General features: G+C 38.5%; 1 protein-coding gene across 7 annotated transcripts in view; it reads left to right on the top strand.

The window, feature by feature from the left end:
• LRRCC1 (leucine rich repeat and coiled-coil centrosomal protein 1) overlaps window positions 1-16,825 on the top strand; it is a 39,732-nt gene that overhangs the window by 12,466 nt on the left and 10,441 nt on the right. For 5 of the 7 annotated variants that reach the window (XM_070477445.1, XM_020884588.2, XM_020884589.2 and 2 more), the window contains 7 exons: window positions 4,895-5,091; window positions 5,362-5,509; window positions 6,606-6,754; window positions 13,645-13,849; window positions 14,581-14,720; window positions 15,628-15,829; window positions 16,415-16,600. In XM_070477445.1, the coding sequence (XP_070333546.1) occupies window positions 4,895-5,091; window positions 5,362-5,509; window positions 6,606-6,754; window positions 13,645-13,849; window positions 14,581-14,720; window positions 15,628-15,829; window positions 16,415-16,600 (1,227 nt within the window). Of the gene's footprint in view, window positions 1-4,227; window positions 4,282-4,894; window positions 5,092-5,361; window positions 5,510-6,605; window positions 6,755-13,644; window positions 13,850-14,580; window positions 14,721-15,627; window positions 15,830-16,414; window positions 16,601-16,825 lie in introns of those variants that run through there. The other 2 variants (XM_020884592.2, XM_020884591.2) reach the window with 2 other exon arrangements.

Below are 16,825 nucleotides of genomic sequence, written 5' to 3'. Positions count from 1 at the left end.
TTCTAATGGCCTCCTCTTTTGCCTGTGTCAGAGCTTAGATTTAATCTTAACATCCTCATTCGAAGTGAACTTTCAGCTTCTCTTAGGCCATCCTCATTTCATTCTGACGACAATTCAATCAGGGAGATAAGGATTAATATGTTGTTATTGTAAAATAGAAACTCAGTTTATTTGAGTCCTTTATTTTAGCGAGGCAGGGTTGAACTTCAGACTCAAATGTCCTGAAACCCACTCTGGTGTCCTTTCCACAATCATGCGTCTCAGTGGTCGTTCCTCCTACTTTATGAGTGAGAATAGGAGTCTCGCCTGTGGGGGACGGCGGGGCAGCAGGGGACAGGGTGATTTGTTGCTACACATGTAAAAATGTTTGAGAGAAGGGCCTCTTGTGCAGTGCTGTGCTGTGCTAAGTTGCCTAATAACGTCTGGCTCTTTGTGACCCCATGGACTGTCGCCTGCCACGCTCCTCTGTCCATGGGGATTCTCTAGGTAATAATTCTGGAGTGGGTTCCCACGCCCTCCAGGAGATCTTCCCAACCCAGGGGTTGCACCCAGGTCTCCTGCCTTGCAGGTGGATTCTTAGCTATCTGAGCCACCAGGGAAGCCGAAACGTAGTAGAGTGGGTCACCTGTCCCTTCTTCAGGGGAGCTTCCCGATCCAGGAATCAAACCCAGATCTCCTGCATCACATGTGGATTCTTCACCAGCTAAGCTGCCAGGGGAGCCCTTCTTTTTCACTACCTTAGTATAAAGGGCGAACATGCAATTTGAATTTCAGTTGATATATACACTTAAATTATAAGTAAAGTCATAAAGTTACTGAAAATGTGCTATAATATAGTTATTCTTTCTAATTGTTGTACTTTAATCATTATACTAATTGTGAGAAATCTTTCTGTGAAAGACTTGTCTTTAGGTTTTCATTTTTCAACACCATTTTATTATGAATGTTTTAAAACTTAGAGCAATATAAGAGACTTTCTTAGTGAATACCAATATATCCACCAATTAGATTCCACTATCAACATTTTACTGTATTTATTTCATCATATGTCTATCCATTTATCAAACTGTATTATTCTATGACACATTTCAAAGTGAATTGCCCATGTCAGTATTCTTCCCTCTATTTAAGCTTCTGTATCTTTATATAGAGTTCAGTGTTTTTTTTTTAAAGTATTTACATTTATTACTCAGCCATTAAAAAGAATTCATTTGAATCAGTTCTAATGAGATGGATGAAACTGGAGCCCATTATACAGAGCGAAGTAAGCCAGAAAGATAAAGACCATTACAGTATACTAACACATATATATGGAATTTAGAAAGATGGTAACGATAACCCTATATGCAAAATAGAAAAAGAGACTCAGATGTATAGAACAGACTTGTGGACTCTGGGAGAAGGTGAGGGTGGGATGTTTCAAGAGAACAGCATTGAAACATGTATATTATCTAGGGTGAAACAGATCACCAGCCCAGGTTGGGTGCATGAGACAAGTGCTCGGGCCTGGTGCACTGGGAAGACCCAGAGGGATCGGGTGGAGAGGGAGATGGGAGGGGGGACCAGGATGGGGAATACATGTAAATTCATGGCTAATTCATTTCAATGTATGACAAAAACTACTGTAATGATGTAAAGTAATTAGCCTCCAACTAATAAAAATAAATGGGAAAAAAATTTTAAAAAAAAAAGTATTTACATTTACTTTTTTTTTTTTTTTACTTCTGATGTAAAAAGAGATGTTTGTATTCTCTGAATTGGCCCTACAATTCTCTGAATTGCCTGTTAATGCAAAGAATATAGTCAGTCTGATTTTGGTGTTGATCATTCGGTGATTCCTTACGTAGAGGCATCTCTTGTGTTGTTGGGAAAGGGTGTTTGTTCTGACCGGTGTGTTCTCTTGACAGAATCCTGTCAGTCTTCGCGCTGCCTCACTTTGTGCTCCAGGGACAAGCTTGTGTGCTACTCCAGGCGTCTCTTCACTTCGTACTTGCCATTCCAATCCCCTGTGACAAAAAGGACATCTTTTCTTGGTATTAGTTCTTGAAGGTCTTATAGGTCTTCATAGAACAGATTTAACTTCAGCTTCTTCAGCATTAGTGGTTGGGGCGTAGACCTGGATTATTATAATGTTGAATGTTTTGCCCTGGAAGTAAACTGAGATCATTCTGTTGTTTTTGAGATTGCACCCAAGTACAGCATTTTGGACTCTTGTTGACTATGAGGACTACTCCATTTCTTCTAAGGAGTTCTTGCCCATTCCCTTCCATTTTAGTCCCTAATTCCTAAGATGTCGAGGTTCACTCTTGCCATCTCTTGCTTGACTACGTCCAACTTAGCTTAGACCTAACATGGACCTAACATTCCAGGTTCCTACAAAAATACCGTTCTTTACAGCATCAGACTTTACTTTCACCCCCAGACACATCCATGACTGAGCATCATTTCCCCTTGGCCCAGCCGCCTCATTCTTGCTGGAGCTGTTAGTAATTGCCCTCCACTCATCCCGGTAGCATATTGGACACCTTCCGCCTTGGAGGGGCTCATTATCCAGTGTCATATCTTTTTGCCTTTTCACAGTGTTTCATGGGATTCTCATGTCAAGAAAACTGGAGTGGTTTGCCCTTCCCTCCTCCAGTGGAGCACACTTGTCAGAACTCTTCCCGTCCAACTTGGATGGCCCTGCGTGGCCCAGGGCTTCCTTGAGTTACACCAGGCCCTTTGCCATGACAGGGCTGTGGTCCAGAAAGGGAACTGAAAAGGAGCAGCGACAATGCGTGTTACCCAGACTTACGTGGAGATAAACATCACTGTCTTAGAATGTCCTCTCACGCTGCTTCTCACAGGCGATCCTCTCCTGCTTTCCACCCCCATCCCCACCACACAATCACTTTTCTCCTCTTTTTTACCATAGGTTATTTAATACTTCTTCCACAACCTAATGTAAATGTAATTATGCAGTATGTAACACTTTTGTGTAAGGCCTCTTTCACTCAGCATAACCTTGAAATCAGTCTGTTATTACGTGTATAAGTAGTTTTTATTGCTATATAGTATTCCATTGTATGAGTATTCTAAAGTTTATTTTTCCATTATCTCTATTGATATGCCACTGGATTCCTTCCAGGTTTGTGAATAAAACTGAACAATACAGTGCAAGTTGTTTTGTAAACTTATGTCTCCATTTCTCTTCAGTAAATAGCCTAGAACCAGACTTTAGATTACAGAGTAAGTGTTTATTTAGGTAAATAAGAAACAGCCCGTGCTTTCCCAAGGTGACTGTTCCATCCTACACCCACCAGCAGTGTATGACTGACTGTTCAGTGGTTCCACATACTCAACAGGGCTTCCTGTCAGCATTGATCTTATTTTATCCATTCTAGTGAGCGTACACTGGTATTAGTTGTAATTTTAATTTGCATTTCACTGATGATGGTGATGTTAAGCACTTTTTCATGCTTATTGAATTTTTTGTGAAGTGTTCAAAAATCTTGCCTATATTTTTATTGAGTTGTTAGTCTATTACTGGGTTATAATAATCTATTTTGTATCTTGAATACTAATGTTTTGTCAGATACATTTTATCCCAACCTGTGAATTGTATGTTCATTCCCTTAATGGTCTTTTGATAAGCAGCAATTTTAATTTTACTGATTTTTTTGGGGGTCTATTTGTGCATTCATCTGTTTCCTGGCATTCTCTCAACATTTGCTTTTTATATTTTAAAGCTATGTTACTAAGCACATACACATTTATGGCTACTTTTTCTTCCTAATGAACTGACCCCTCTTGTCATTCTGAAATGTACATTTATGTCTTTCCTCAGTTTGGGAATTTTTGGACATCATTGCTTCAAATATTTTCCTGTCCCATTCTCTTCCTCTTCTTTCAAATTTCATTTAGGCCTTTTGATGTATCCCACAGTCCCCTGTGGCTCTGTACATTTTATTAATTTTTTCCTCTGTGTTCTTCATATTGAATAATTTCACTGAACTATCTTCAAGTTTACATACTCTTTCTTTTATCATCTCACTCTCTGTAGTGTGGCCAGTCAGTTTTTACTTCAGACTTTGTATTTTTTCAGTTGTAAAATTTCCACTTTTTAAATAATTTTTACTTTTCTGCTGAATTTTATTTTCATTCATGATAAGCATTTTTTATATCATTGAGCATAGTTATGATCAGTATTGTAAAGTTCTTCTCTGCTTATTTTAACATTTAGGTCTCTATTGATTGCCATTTCTCCTGAGAATAGGTCATATTTTCCTGGTTCTTCCTATTGTGAGTAATTTTGGATTTTGTCATGGACAGAGTGAATGTCATTTTGTGGAGACTTTAGATGCTGCTGTAGGCCTCCAAAGAGTGTTAATAATTTTGTTATAGCAAGCATTTAATTTGCTTTGATTTAACTGCTGCTCTTTTGAATCCTTTACTGAACTTCCTACAGTCTATTCCATACTCTCTAATTCTTCAGACTCTATATAAAGTTTGTGGTTTTTCCACTTGAGTTTTAAGACTCCCTACATAGTGCCGATTGTGATATGTTCTTAGGCTAAAAACCATTAGGCAGAAACAGTTAATTCTGGTCATTTTTTCAAGAGTCAACTCTTAGAATAAGCCTGCTCCTGTTCACTTTCCAGAATCTCTTAAGTAGTTTTTGTTTCATTTGTATTTCTGCCCTGGTTTGTAACTGTGATCTTGAGAGAATCAAATCTCATACGATCATACTTGTTCATACTAGAAGCTGAATCCCTTGTCTTTAATTGCAAACATACCTAGTTTATAAATCCTTAAACTTATAAAAGTTTTAAAATTTTAGAAAACATCAAATTATACTCTTTTATACCAAAATGAACTTTTAAAACACTTTGTTGTTGTTGTTTTTTTATTCTAGACTTCTAATTCTATAATAGATAATATTCCTGAGAAAGATCCCAGGCCAAAAAGAGACACAGATGTAACTTCTGAAAGTGACTATGGAAACAGAAAAGAATGTAGTAAGAAAACTTCTCGAAGATCGAAAATCCCCTATTATTCCAAAACTATTCAGACTATTAAACACCACAGTAAAAACAACAGTACTTTTATAAGGTACTTCTTTTAGTTCTAGAAATTCAGATAAGACACACAGACGTTTATACTCCCGATTCCTTCCTTAAAGCTGCCTCGTGGTCTTATTTCTTTTTACTTTCCTAATGTCAAAGATTTGACTTTTCAGCCTTGCCAGCTCAGGTTTGGTCAGTATATTCATATAAATGTATATAAAAGGATCTCTTTATGCTAGATTGTCATTACCTAAGTTGTAAAAACTATAAGTGTCATACATTTCTTTGGGTTATTAACTGTGTTTTTTATTTGCAGTTGTAATCGTAAAATGAAACCACCTTTCCTTAAAGAATTATATGTAAGTTCGTCTTTGCCAAACAATAGTACATTAGAAGACTCAGAAAACCAAAAGACTGAAATAATGAAAGTAAACAACGATGGCTCAGAAGGTGCCACTTACCGGGTATGATTCAAGAGATGAAGAGAAATTGAATGTGAATAATCTTAGTTTAAATACAAGTTAGTACCAGAAAAACAATGCCTGTTTTTTTGAGCACAAAATATTTTATTGAGGGGATGAAGTTGGGTTTTTCCCCGTCCTGATTTCCAGATTTTGTGTAATGTCACTATTTTTATAATTTTTAAAGGAGTGAAAATTACACATTTTAGATCAGATTTTAATGAAATCATTTTGTCATATGCTTCAGAAGGAGAAAATAGGTCTAAATTTTCAAATTCTTCCTAAAACAGTGATTCCTAACTTAGGAGTCTTAGAGTCTTTTAAGTATCTAAGGAAATCTCTAAGTCTTCTCAGAGAAACTTTCTTAGAGAAACTCATAAAGTATTTTGAGTAATATTTTGAAAATAATTTCAGGGTTTTCATGGACTCTTTTGAAACCCAATTTTGGACCCATGGTGTCCAGATTTAGAGTCATTTAGGAATTTTTAGTACACATTGATTTATTTTATAATTTTTACTTACTTTCCCTTATTTTACTTGTGAACAGCTGGTTATACTTTTCATTGTAAAGTACACTTTACTTCCAATATTATGCTATTGGTTTTTTCCTCTTGTTCTCGGTTATAAAGGCCTTAGTATTTAGAAAATAGTAATAGTTATTATGACAGTAATAATAGCAGTTAGCGTTTATTGAAGGCTTCCCAGGTGGTAAAGAACCTGCCTGCAAGTACAGATGTAACATATGCTGGTTCGATCCCTAGGTTGGGAAGATCCCCTGGAGGAGGGCATGGCAACCCACTCCAGTATTTCTTGCCTGGAGAATCCCAAGGACAGAGGAACCTGGCAGGTTATAGTCTATAGGGTCACAAAGAGTCAAACAAGACTGAAGTGACTTAGCACACATTCACACATTTTTTAAGTGGTTATATTATGCCAGGCAGTATTCTGCATGCTTTACTTCCATCTTTTGTTTAATTCTCACAATAGCCCTTTGAGTTAGATACTTTTATTCCCATATTATAAATGAGAAAATTGAGGCAGTGATAGGCTACGTAACTTTTCTGAGTTCACATAACAAATATATTGGTGTATTTTTTAGGCACTTGTTGAGGAACTAGATGAAGAGAGAGAGAAGAGATGGAAAGCGGAACAAACTGAAAAGAAGCTTATGGATTATATTGATGAACTGCATAAGCATGCAGATGAAAAAAAAGATATTCATAGCCAGGCTCTGCTTGCCACAGACAGGTAAGGGAAAAGTCTGTACACCTAAGGTTATCTCGTAGGACAAAAAAGTGTTGAACTTGGAACTAGAAATGCCTCCAACTAGCTGCAGTATGATTGAAAACTATGCATGTGGTTTTAGTTTGAATTGACCTAATTTTGTTTAAAGACTTTGGGCTTTATCAGCTTTTTTATATAGACAGAGGATTCAGGATATTAATTTGAGCCCTCAAGGTGGGAGATGTCAGATAGATAAAGTATTACAAGTGAAAAACAGGAAAAGCATAGAGCAGGGATTGGCAGACTTGTTCTGTAAGTGACAGGTCTTAGCATACTTTTTCTGTAGGTTTTTGGGTCATGATCAGTCTCTGTGTGCTATTCTCCACAATGGACTTCGGTATCAGATAACCCACGTTTCTTAATTCTAATGTTTTTATTCAGTCTTATTTCATTTCCCATTTTATCTTTTTTTTTTCCTATATTGTATTATGTAATACAGGAATGTCTTATTCTAATATGTGAGAATACCACACAGTTTTTCTGAAATGACAATAACTTTTTTCTTCGGTTTCCTGTAGGCAATTATTTCTAAAGTTATGCTTTTTCTCAAAAGGTTAAAGATTTTGTCCATGGAGTTCCTTTTGATTTTTATCTCTTCTTACCCTTGAACAAGCACAAGATTTCTAGACTTGGTATTTGCCAACAAATCAAAGACATTAGGAAGTTGCTCTTGGTTCCATTTCCTACCTACAGATACAGTAGATAATTCCCTTTCTACAGTCTTCATTGATTAGTAAGTTTGTATACATGGGCCCCAGCCCAATTCCCAGATTCTGTTTATACATATAACTAGTAAAGTTTTGTGGTCCTGATGTGGTATTTTCTAGCAGATTCTCTCATTCTTTGTACCTGTGGAATATAAGGAAAATTTCAATATGCACCATGTGTTCAGTGAAAACCTCTATAATTAGGCAAACTATGATTCTTTATGCTATTACTTGACAATCCACCACTTACCCATCAATTTCTTACCTTATATGTTTTGGAAGTTGCTATTCCTGATAGAATAAGATGCTGGACAAATGTAACAACAGAATGGGTGAGTAACAGTCCTATAACCACTTAGAAGAAACAGCACTTTTATTTGCAGGAGGTGCACAGGTAGCCAGCAGTTTAATGATAGATATATAGAGACTGTGTGACTTGATGAGACACAATCAAACAATGAAAGAGAGGGATTTATCTTCCTTTTTCATTTAGTTCCCTTTGCTTAATATTGAGATTCCTCCCAGATTTTGGCATTGTGCTTTCTCTGTTTAGAGTCATTTGCAGATGCAGCTTTGTTTTACTCCACTTTGTAAGCATTATCTAGTGGAATATTAAAGGACGCTGTGTCTGGGATTGCGAGCCAGATGCTATTTGAATTGGAAAGCTTTGGACATGCCTCATCTTCATCCTCCTTAACCTCTCTGTTGTTGTGTCATGTTTCCGATGTTACATACTCATTGTTTTCTTGCAAACTTAGCTTCAGTTTGTACTGATTCATCTATCCCCCAAAATGGGTTTTGGAGATTAGATCCTCGCCAGTCTTCCTATTCCCTTATGTGACTTGGTAGGGACTCTGTATTCCTCATACCTATACAGGGTCTGACATCTAGTCACCAAGCTATGAGTACATATTATCTCAAAAACTGAATCTTCTCTATTGTTTTGAGTCCCTAAGTTTTATCTGACTCTTTGTGACCCCATGGACTATAGCCCATCAGGCTCCTATATCCATGGGATTTCCCAGGAAAGCATGCTGGAGTGGGTTGCGATTTCCTTCTCTAGGGAATCTTCCCAACCCAAGGATCAAATTCACATCTCCTGCATTGACAGGTGGGTTCTTCACCACTGAACCACCTGAGAAGCCAAATCTTTGATCTCTGCTGTGCTTTTAATGGCAAGCCACTTCAGTATTCTTGCCTTGAGAATCCCATGAACAGTAGGAAAAGGCAAAAAGATAGCACACTGAAAGATGAACTCCCCAGGTCGGTAGGTGCCCAATATGCTCCTGGAGATGAGTGGAGAAATAACTCCAGAAAGAATGAAGGGATGGAGCCAAAGCAAAAACAACACCCAGTTGTGGATGGGACTGGTGATAGAAGCAAGGTCTGATGCTGTAAAGAGCAATATTGCATAGGAACCTGGAATGTTAGGTCCATGAATGAAGGCAAATTGGAAGTGGTCAAACAGGAGATGGCAAGAGTGAACATTGACATTTTAAGAATCAGTGAACTAAAATGGACTGGAACGGGCAAATTTATTCAGATAACCCTTATATCGACTACTGTGGGCAAGAATCCCTTAGAAGAAATGTAGTAACCCTCATAGTCAACAAAAGACTCTGAGATGTAGTATTGAGGTGCAATCTCAAGAATGACAGAATGATCTCTGTTCATTTCCAAGGCAAACCATTCAATATCACAGTAATCCAAGTCTGCCCCAACCAGTAATACTAAAGAAGCTAAAGTTGAACTGTTTTATGAAGACCTATAAAACCTAGAACTAACATGCGAAGAAGATGTCCTTTTCATTATAGGGGACTGGAATGCAAAAATAGGAAGGCAAGAAACACCTGGAGTAACATGCAAATTTGGCCTTGGAGTAAGCAGGGCAAAGGCTAACAAAGTTTTGCCAAGAGGACGCACTGGTCATAACAAATACCCACTTCCAACAACACAAGAAAAGACTCTACACATGGACATCACCAGATGGTCAATACCGAAATCAGATTGATTATATTCTTTGAAGCCAAAGATGGAGAAGCTCTATATACAGTCAGCAAAATCAAGGCAGGGAGCTGATTGTGGCTCAGATCATGGACTTCTTATTGTCAAATTCAGGCTTAAATTGAAGAAAGTAGGGAAAACCACTAGACCATTTAGGTATGACCTAAATCAAATCTCTTATGATTTTATAGTGAAAGTGGCAAATAGATTCAAGGGATTAGATCTGATAGAGTGCCTGAAGAACTATGGATGGAGGTTCATGACATTGTACAGGAGGCAGTGATCAAGTCCATCCCCAAGAAAAAGTAATGCAAAAAAGGAAAATGGTCATCTGAGGAGGCCTTACAAATAGCTGAAAAAGAAGAGAAGCTAAAAGAAAAGGAGAAAAGGAAAGAAATACCCATTTGAATGCAGAGTTCCAAAGAATAGCAAGGAGAGACAAGAAAGCCTTCCTCAGTGATCAATGCAAAGAAATAGAGGAAAGCAATAGAATAGGAAAGATTGTAGAGATCTCTTCAAGAAAATTAAAGATACCAAGGGAACATTTCATGCAAAGATGGGCTCAATAAAGGACAGAAATGGTGTGGACCTAACTGAAGCAGAAGATATTAAGAAGAGGTGGCAAGAATACACAGAATAATTATACAAAAAAGATCTTCATGACCCAGATAATCACGATGGTGTGATCACTCACCTAGCAAAGTCAAGTGGGCCTTAGGAAGCATCACTGTGAACACAGGTAGTGGAGGTGATGGAGTTCCAGCTGAGCTATTTCAAATCCTAAAAGATGATGCTGTGAAACTGCTGCACTTAATATGCCAACGAATTTGGAAAACTCAGCAGTGGCCACAGGACTGGAAAAGGTCAGTTTTCATTTCAGTCCCTAAGGCAGTGCCAAAGAATGCTCAAACTACTGCACAATTGCACTCATCTCATATGCTAGCAAAGTAATGCTCAAAATTTTCTAAGCCAGGCTTCAGCAGTATGTGACCCACAAACTGCCAGATGTTCAAGCTGGATTTAGAAAAGGCAGAGGAACCAGAGATCAAATTGCCAACCTCCATTGGATCATAGAAAAAGCAAGAGAATTCCAGAACACCATCTGCTTCTGTGTTATTGTATACACCAAAGCCTTTGTGTAGATCACAACAACCGGTGGAAAATTCTTAAAGAGATCAGAATACCAGACCACCTGACCTGCCTTCTGAGAAATCTATATGCAGGTCAAGAAGCAACAGTTAGAACCAGACATGGAGCAACAGATTGGTTCCAAATCAGGCAAGGAGTACGTCAAGGCCATATATTTTCACCCTGATTATTTAACTTATATGCAGAGTACATCATGCATAATGACGGGCTGGATAAAGCACAAGCCAGAATTAAGATTGCCAAGAGAAATATCAGTAACGTCCGATATGCAGATGACACCACCCTTATGGCAGAAATTGAAGAGGAACTAAAGAGCCTCTTGATGAAAGTGAAAGAGGAGAGTGAAAAAGTTGGCTTAAAACTCAACATTCAGAAAACTAAGATCATGGCATCTTGCCCCATCATGGCAGATAGGTGGGGAAACAATGGAAACAGTGAGAGACTTTATTTTCTTGGGCTCCAAAATCACTGGAGATGGTGACTGCAGCCATGAAATTAAAAGACGCTTGCTTCTTGGAAGAAAAGCTATGACCAACCTAGACAGCATATTAAAAAGCAGAGACATTACTTTGCCAACAAAGGTCCATCTAGTCAAATCTTTGGTTTTTCCAGTAGTCAAGTATGGATGTGTTGGACCATAAAGAAAGCTGCTGCTGCTGCTAAGTTGCTTCACTCATGTCCGACTCTGCAACCCCAGAGATTGGCAGTCCACCAGGCTCCCCCGTCCCTGGGATTGATTCTCCAGGCAAGAACACTGGAGTTGATTGCCATTTCCTTCTCCAGTGCATGAAGGTGAAAAGTGATAGTGAAGTCGCTCAGTTGTGTCTGACTCTTCGTGACCCCATGGACTGCAGACTACCAGGCTCCTCCATCCATGGGATTTTCCAGGCAAGAATACTGGAGTGGGGTGCTACTGCCTTCTCCAAAAGAAAGCTGAGCGCAGAAGAACTGATGCTTTTGAACTGTGGTGTTGGAGAAGACTCTTGTGAGTCCTTTGGATTGCAAGAGCCAGCCAATCAATCCTCAAGAAATTTAGGATTTCCAATGGATATTCATTGGAAGGACTGATGCTGAAGCTGAAACTCCCAATACTTTGGCCACCTGATGCGAAGAACTGACTCATCTGAAAAGGCCCTGATGCTGGGAAAGATTGAAGATAGAAGGAGAAGGGAACGACAGAGGATGATATGGTTGGATGGCATCACCAACTCGATGGACATGAGTTTGAGTAATGATGGTGATGGACAGGGAGGCCTAGCGTGCTATAGTCCATGGGTCGCAGAGAGTTGGAAACGACTGAGCAACTGAACTGACCTGATGCCTTTTAATACCTAATCTATAAACTCCCAAATCTCTTATCTATTATCCAGGCCTCCTTGATTAACAGATTGTTCATCTAATCATCTACTAAAAATTCCTTGTCTACTTTGCTTTAAGTTCCTAAGATCAACATATCGTTAGGTCAACTTTTCCTGCTCCCTTATTTTATATTCCTTGTTCTAATAAATGACGTTACATATCATCAGCCACCAAAGCTAGAAATTTCAGAATCATTTTTTTGCTTCCTTCCTCTTTTTCAGACTTCATTACCAGTAGGAATTGATACCCTCTTCATTCTACTTAAAAGGTGTTGAACCATCTTCTCTCTATCCCCAAACTGTTGCATTAGTTTAGACCCTTGTCTCCTGCTCAGAGGACTACTCTAATCCTTTTGATTTGTAGCTTCTCTGCCCCTTCCACCATATATTTCACAGACTAAAGTCTAATATTCTCTTATACAACATACCAAACTGGAGTTGAAAGACCAGTTTGAAGACCATTCTCAAAAGCAAGAAGAGAGATATTAAGAATAAAAATTGGAGCAGTGACCCTTGTGTAGGAGTTGATAGGTACAGGGATTTTTCTCAATTATGACTTGGAAATTACACATTGGAGTGACTGCCTGGCTCAGAAACTCCTTCATGAGGTTCTGTCTTTGCTATTCACTGTCCCCTCTTCAAACACTCCTGTTCTGTCATGAACTGCCTCTCTGCCTATAATATTGGTCAAGAGAGGAACCCCTGACCACGATGGGTAAAGGTAAACCTTGGCCATGGCCACAGTGACTGGTGCATGAAGCGGGCATATGAACCAAATTGGACTAACCGGGGCTTTTCCCAGAACTCAGTTCAAAGTTGAGCTAGAGAAAGGTAATCTCTTCTGTTTGGTTCTCACTGCTGTCAGAACATGAGTCTAGAGATGTTTGTAGCCTTCCCTGTCTCCCCTGAGTGCATTATAAAAAACCCGCCATGGGAAGAATTGAGACCAGCCTGTAGGGAACCAGAGAGACCTTATGGTATTCATATCCTTGGTTTCAGTGGTCCCTCGGAATAGTGCCATCCCTGCCTGATGGCACTGAATTTGTTAGTTACATGTTTCACTAAATTCTCCTTTCTTCCTAAAACAGAATTTTCAGTCAAAAGACTCTGAGTAACACAGAGCTAGTCTAGTACTAGAATGTGGCACTTAATGTCTGGGGAAGATGCAGGAAAGCCAGAGTTGACTTGCAGGCTTCTGTTCAGAATGGCGTCTCTTCTGTAACTTTATAAATGAATGTGTGTCCTCTGCCAGATGTTCCGCTCCTTGCAGGCCAGGCTGTATCTTAATTATCTTACTTGCTTTTAAGCCCACATCTAGCACAATGCCTGAAACAAATAAGGTGTTTTTAAGTTTTGCTGTCAAATAGAGTAAAGTTCACAAAAGATAAAGATTCATTAATTTATGCAAAATGTTTTCCCTTTGACACAATGCTAGTTTCAGGGCTCAGGGGGATGGCATACTGTTTTTCAGCCAGTTTTTAATCTAATGAGAATTTGGAAGATACTTCAAATCTTCCTCTCTACTGTGTTCCTACTTACAAATCTTCCTCTTTACTTCCTCTCTAAGCTTAGTGTTTAGTACAGTTTTTGTCTTTTTTACATGTATAGTATACTTAAAATGTGATTTATGCTTTAGGCTAAAAGAAATTATTTTTAAAGAGAGAAATTCCAAGCTGCAGCTGGAAATTATGGTTCACAGACTTCAAAATGAAATTAAAAAACTAACTATTGAATTAATTAAAGCAAGAGATCAACAGGATGACCACATTAGACACCTGAGAACGCTGGAGAAGGCGCTGGAGAAAATGGAGAGGCAGAAAGGGCAGCAGCAAGCTGCGCAGGTACGCTCTGCCGTTGGCGTGCCTGCGGGCCCCACGCTCACAGCGCCTCTCCCGAAATGCCTCCGTCCCCATGCGCAGACAGAGATGTTGGGCTGGATGCAGAAATTACACGTGCCAGTCGTTTACCCTGCGGAATTATTTCTTGAATTAAGGCAAAGCAGTTATAAGACGAGTTGGTGGATATACTGCTAGTTGTTAGGCTTGTGTCTTATTAGAGCCAGTTTTTAAATGACTCCTTAGGGGTGCTTGAAGGCTTTTAATTTTTGTGTTTTCTGAATAGAATTTTTAAGGTTCATGGTGCAAATAAGATTTCATGCTAATACATTTGATGCGTCTGCATGCGTGCTGAGTCACTTCAGTTGTGATCAGCTCTTTGTGATCCTATGGAGTGTAGCCCACCAGGCTCCACTGTCCATAGGATTCTGCAGGCAAGAATACTGGAGTGGGCTGCCTTTCCCTCCGCTAGGGGATCTTCCTGAACCGGGGATCAAACCCGGATCTCTTAACGTCTCCTGCATTAGCAGGTGGGTTCCTTACCACTAGCACCACCTGGGAAACCCTTGATGCTTCTAAGACTTAACTTTATGTAACCACACCATTATTTAGTTAATTTTGGAAATCAGCTTAGTCACTAGGTCCTGTTACTTAGAAGACACTTTTCTTTGGGGAACTGACATTAAAATAGAAGCAGAGGAGATTATCTAAATACTGTAATTGTGTGTATTACTCAGATGCGACTTATCCAAGAGGTGGAACTCAAAGCTGCCGCTGCTGATAGAGAAATAAACTTACTTAGGAGTTCTCTGCATCAGGAGAAGGAACAGGTGCAACAGCTTCATGAACTGCTTGCATTGAAAGAACAAGAACACAGGTCAGTGAAATATGTGTAGATCAGGAAAATACGAACATTTAACAACAGGAAAAGTCACTTGGTTCTCTCTGCCCCTCCTCCCAGAACTAGGCAGTGATTCAGCAATGGTGAAGTCAGACAGAATTAGCTGGTGAAAAATGACATGTTTATGTATATTTTAGAATCAGTCTTATTGTAAGAACTTGTAACTTAGAAACAAATCAGTGACTTTGTTAAGGTTGAAGTATGAATTTACAGCAGCGAAGCTCATTTTGCGTTTCTCCAAGTCCAACCAAAAGTTGATCATTATAATATAGATAAAACTGTTTTACTTGACTTCCAAGTACTACTTGTTAAGTTATCAGTATACTTTACTCCTTTAAAGCAGGATTCAGCAGACTTTTTCCTGTGGAAGTCCAGATAGAAAATATTTCAGGCTTTTCAGGTCTTGCCTAACTATCTGTCGCCCAAAAGTAACCATAGACAGTGTGTAAACAAATGGATGCGCTGTGTTCCAATGAAAGTTTATTTCCCCACAAGAAGGGCACCAGGCCAGATTTTGTCCAAGGGCTGTAGTTTTGCCCAGTAGACTGTATTTACTGTATATTAAAGACTCAAGCAACGTAGAAGATGCAGTGAAGCAGAACCTGACTCCTATGAATGCACCCAAAGGATATTAGAAACCATAAAATGACTGAACTATCTCAGTGAAGTTAAGACTTGGCATATCCCTGTCACCACCGAATGAACAGTCAAATAAAACTCATATTCTTTCTGCATCTACCATCCTGTCCCTAGTTTTGTGTTTGAAAGTAAGGAGCTGATCTTTAACATTAGGGAATATAGAATATTTAGTACTTAAAGGCCTTTTAAGTTTTTCTTTCCATGTAAATAGCATCCTGTGATTTTTATTTGTTTTTCATTCCAGGAAAGATATTGAAACAAGGGAGTTTTTTAGTGAAGCTGAGTTCCAGGAAGCCTTAGCTAAAGAAATTGCTAAAGAAGAGAGAAAGCATGAGCAAGTTATAAAAGAATATCAAGACAAAATCGATGCATTAAATCAACAGTATATGGATTTAGAAAATGAATTCCGCATTGCTTTAACTGTTGAAGCCAGAAGATTTAAAGATGTAAGAACTGGCATCTAGCTTTTTATTGAAAACAATCAGCAAGTTATGATTTGATAAGAGGACTGTGTTTTAGAATTCTAGCTGTATTTGCATGCTGCCTATAAGATCTTAAGCAGATTACTTAGGTTCTTAGAACCTTATTTCTTCACATAAATAATAGCTAATCTTCAGTGCTGTTGCCAAAGCTAAGTGACATTATAAATGGTCAAGTAAAGAGAGCACTCGAATAGGAATGGGGAAACCTGCATTCTCTGTTAATAATCTAGTGCTATAGAGCAGGGATTGGCAAACTAAAGTCTCTGGGCTATTTTTGGCCCACTACCTGTCTCTGTAAGGTTTTATGAGAACAGAGCCATGCCCACTTGTTTACACAGTGTCTGGCTGCTTTTGTGTCAAAATAGCAGGGTCCAGACCTTAAAACATAAACACATATGGCCTGGCTGACCTGCACAGCCAGTTATCTGTGAATTTCATTCTATTGCTAAAACTCAGATACTAAAAATGAAAAAAGTAAGCCGTTTCCAAAATCTGGTATTTTCTAAATATTCGGAGAACTGCTATTTATAATGCAATTTTAAAATATAGGTTAAAGATGGTTTTGAAAATGTTGCAACTGAATTAGCAAAAAGCAAGCATGCTCTTGTTTGGGCTCAACGAAAAGAAAATGAGTCTTCCTCTTTAATTAAAGACCTAACCAGCATGGTGAAGGAGCAAAAAACAAAACTTGCAGAAGTTTCTAAATTGAAACAAGAAACAGCAGCAAATTTACAGGTAAGACACTGTACCATTATATTTCCTTTTTAACTTTTATGTCATTTTTTCAAGTATATTGTGATAATTGTAGGAAGTATAGAATTCTGAACTAGATAACACTAAGTATATTTTTATGTGTGTGAAGACTAATATAATTAGGAGATAAACCATGGCTGCTCAGGTTGTACTACTTACACTAAAATCGTATTTAAAGAAGTGAATTAATTTTAAGAAGCATACTAA

Source organism: Odocoileus virginianus, chromosome 15 (assembly GCF_023699985.2).
Source record: "Odocoileus virginianus isolate 20LAN1187 ecotype Illinois chromosome 15, Ovbor_1.2, whole genome shotgun sequence".
Lineage (NCBI taxonomy): Eukaryota > Metazoa > Chordata > Mammalia > Artiodactyla > Cervidae > Odocoileus > Odocoileus virginianus.
This window is presented reverse-complemented; position numbering and strand designations above follow the sequence as displayed.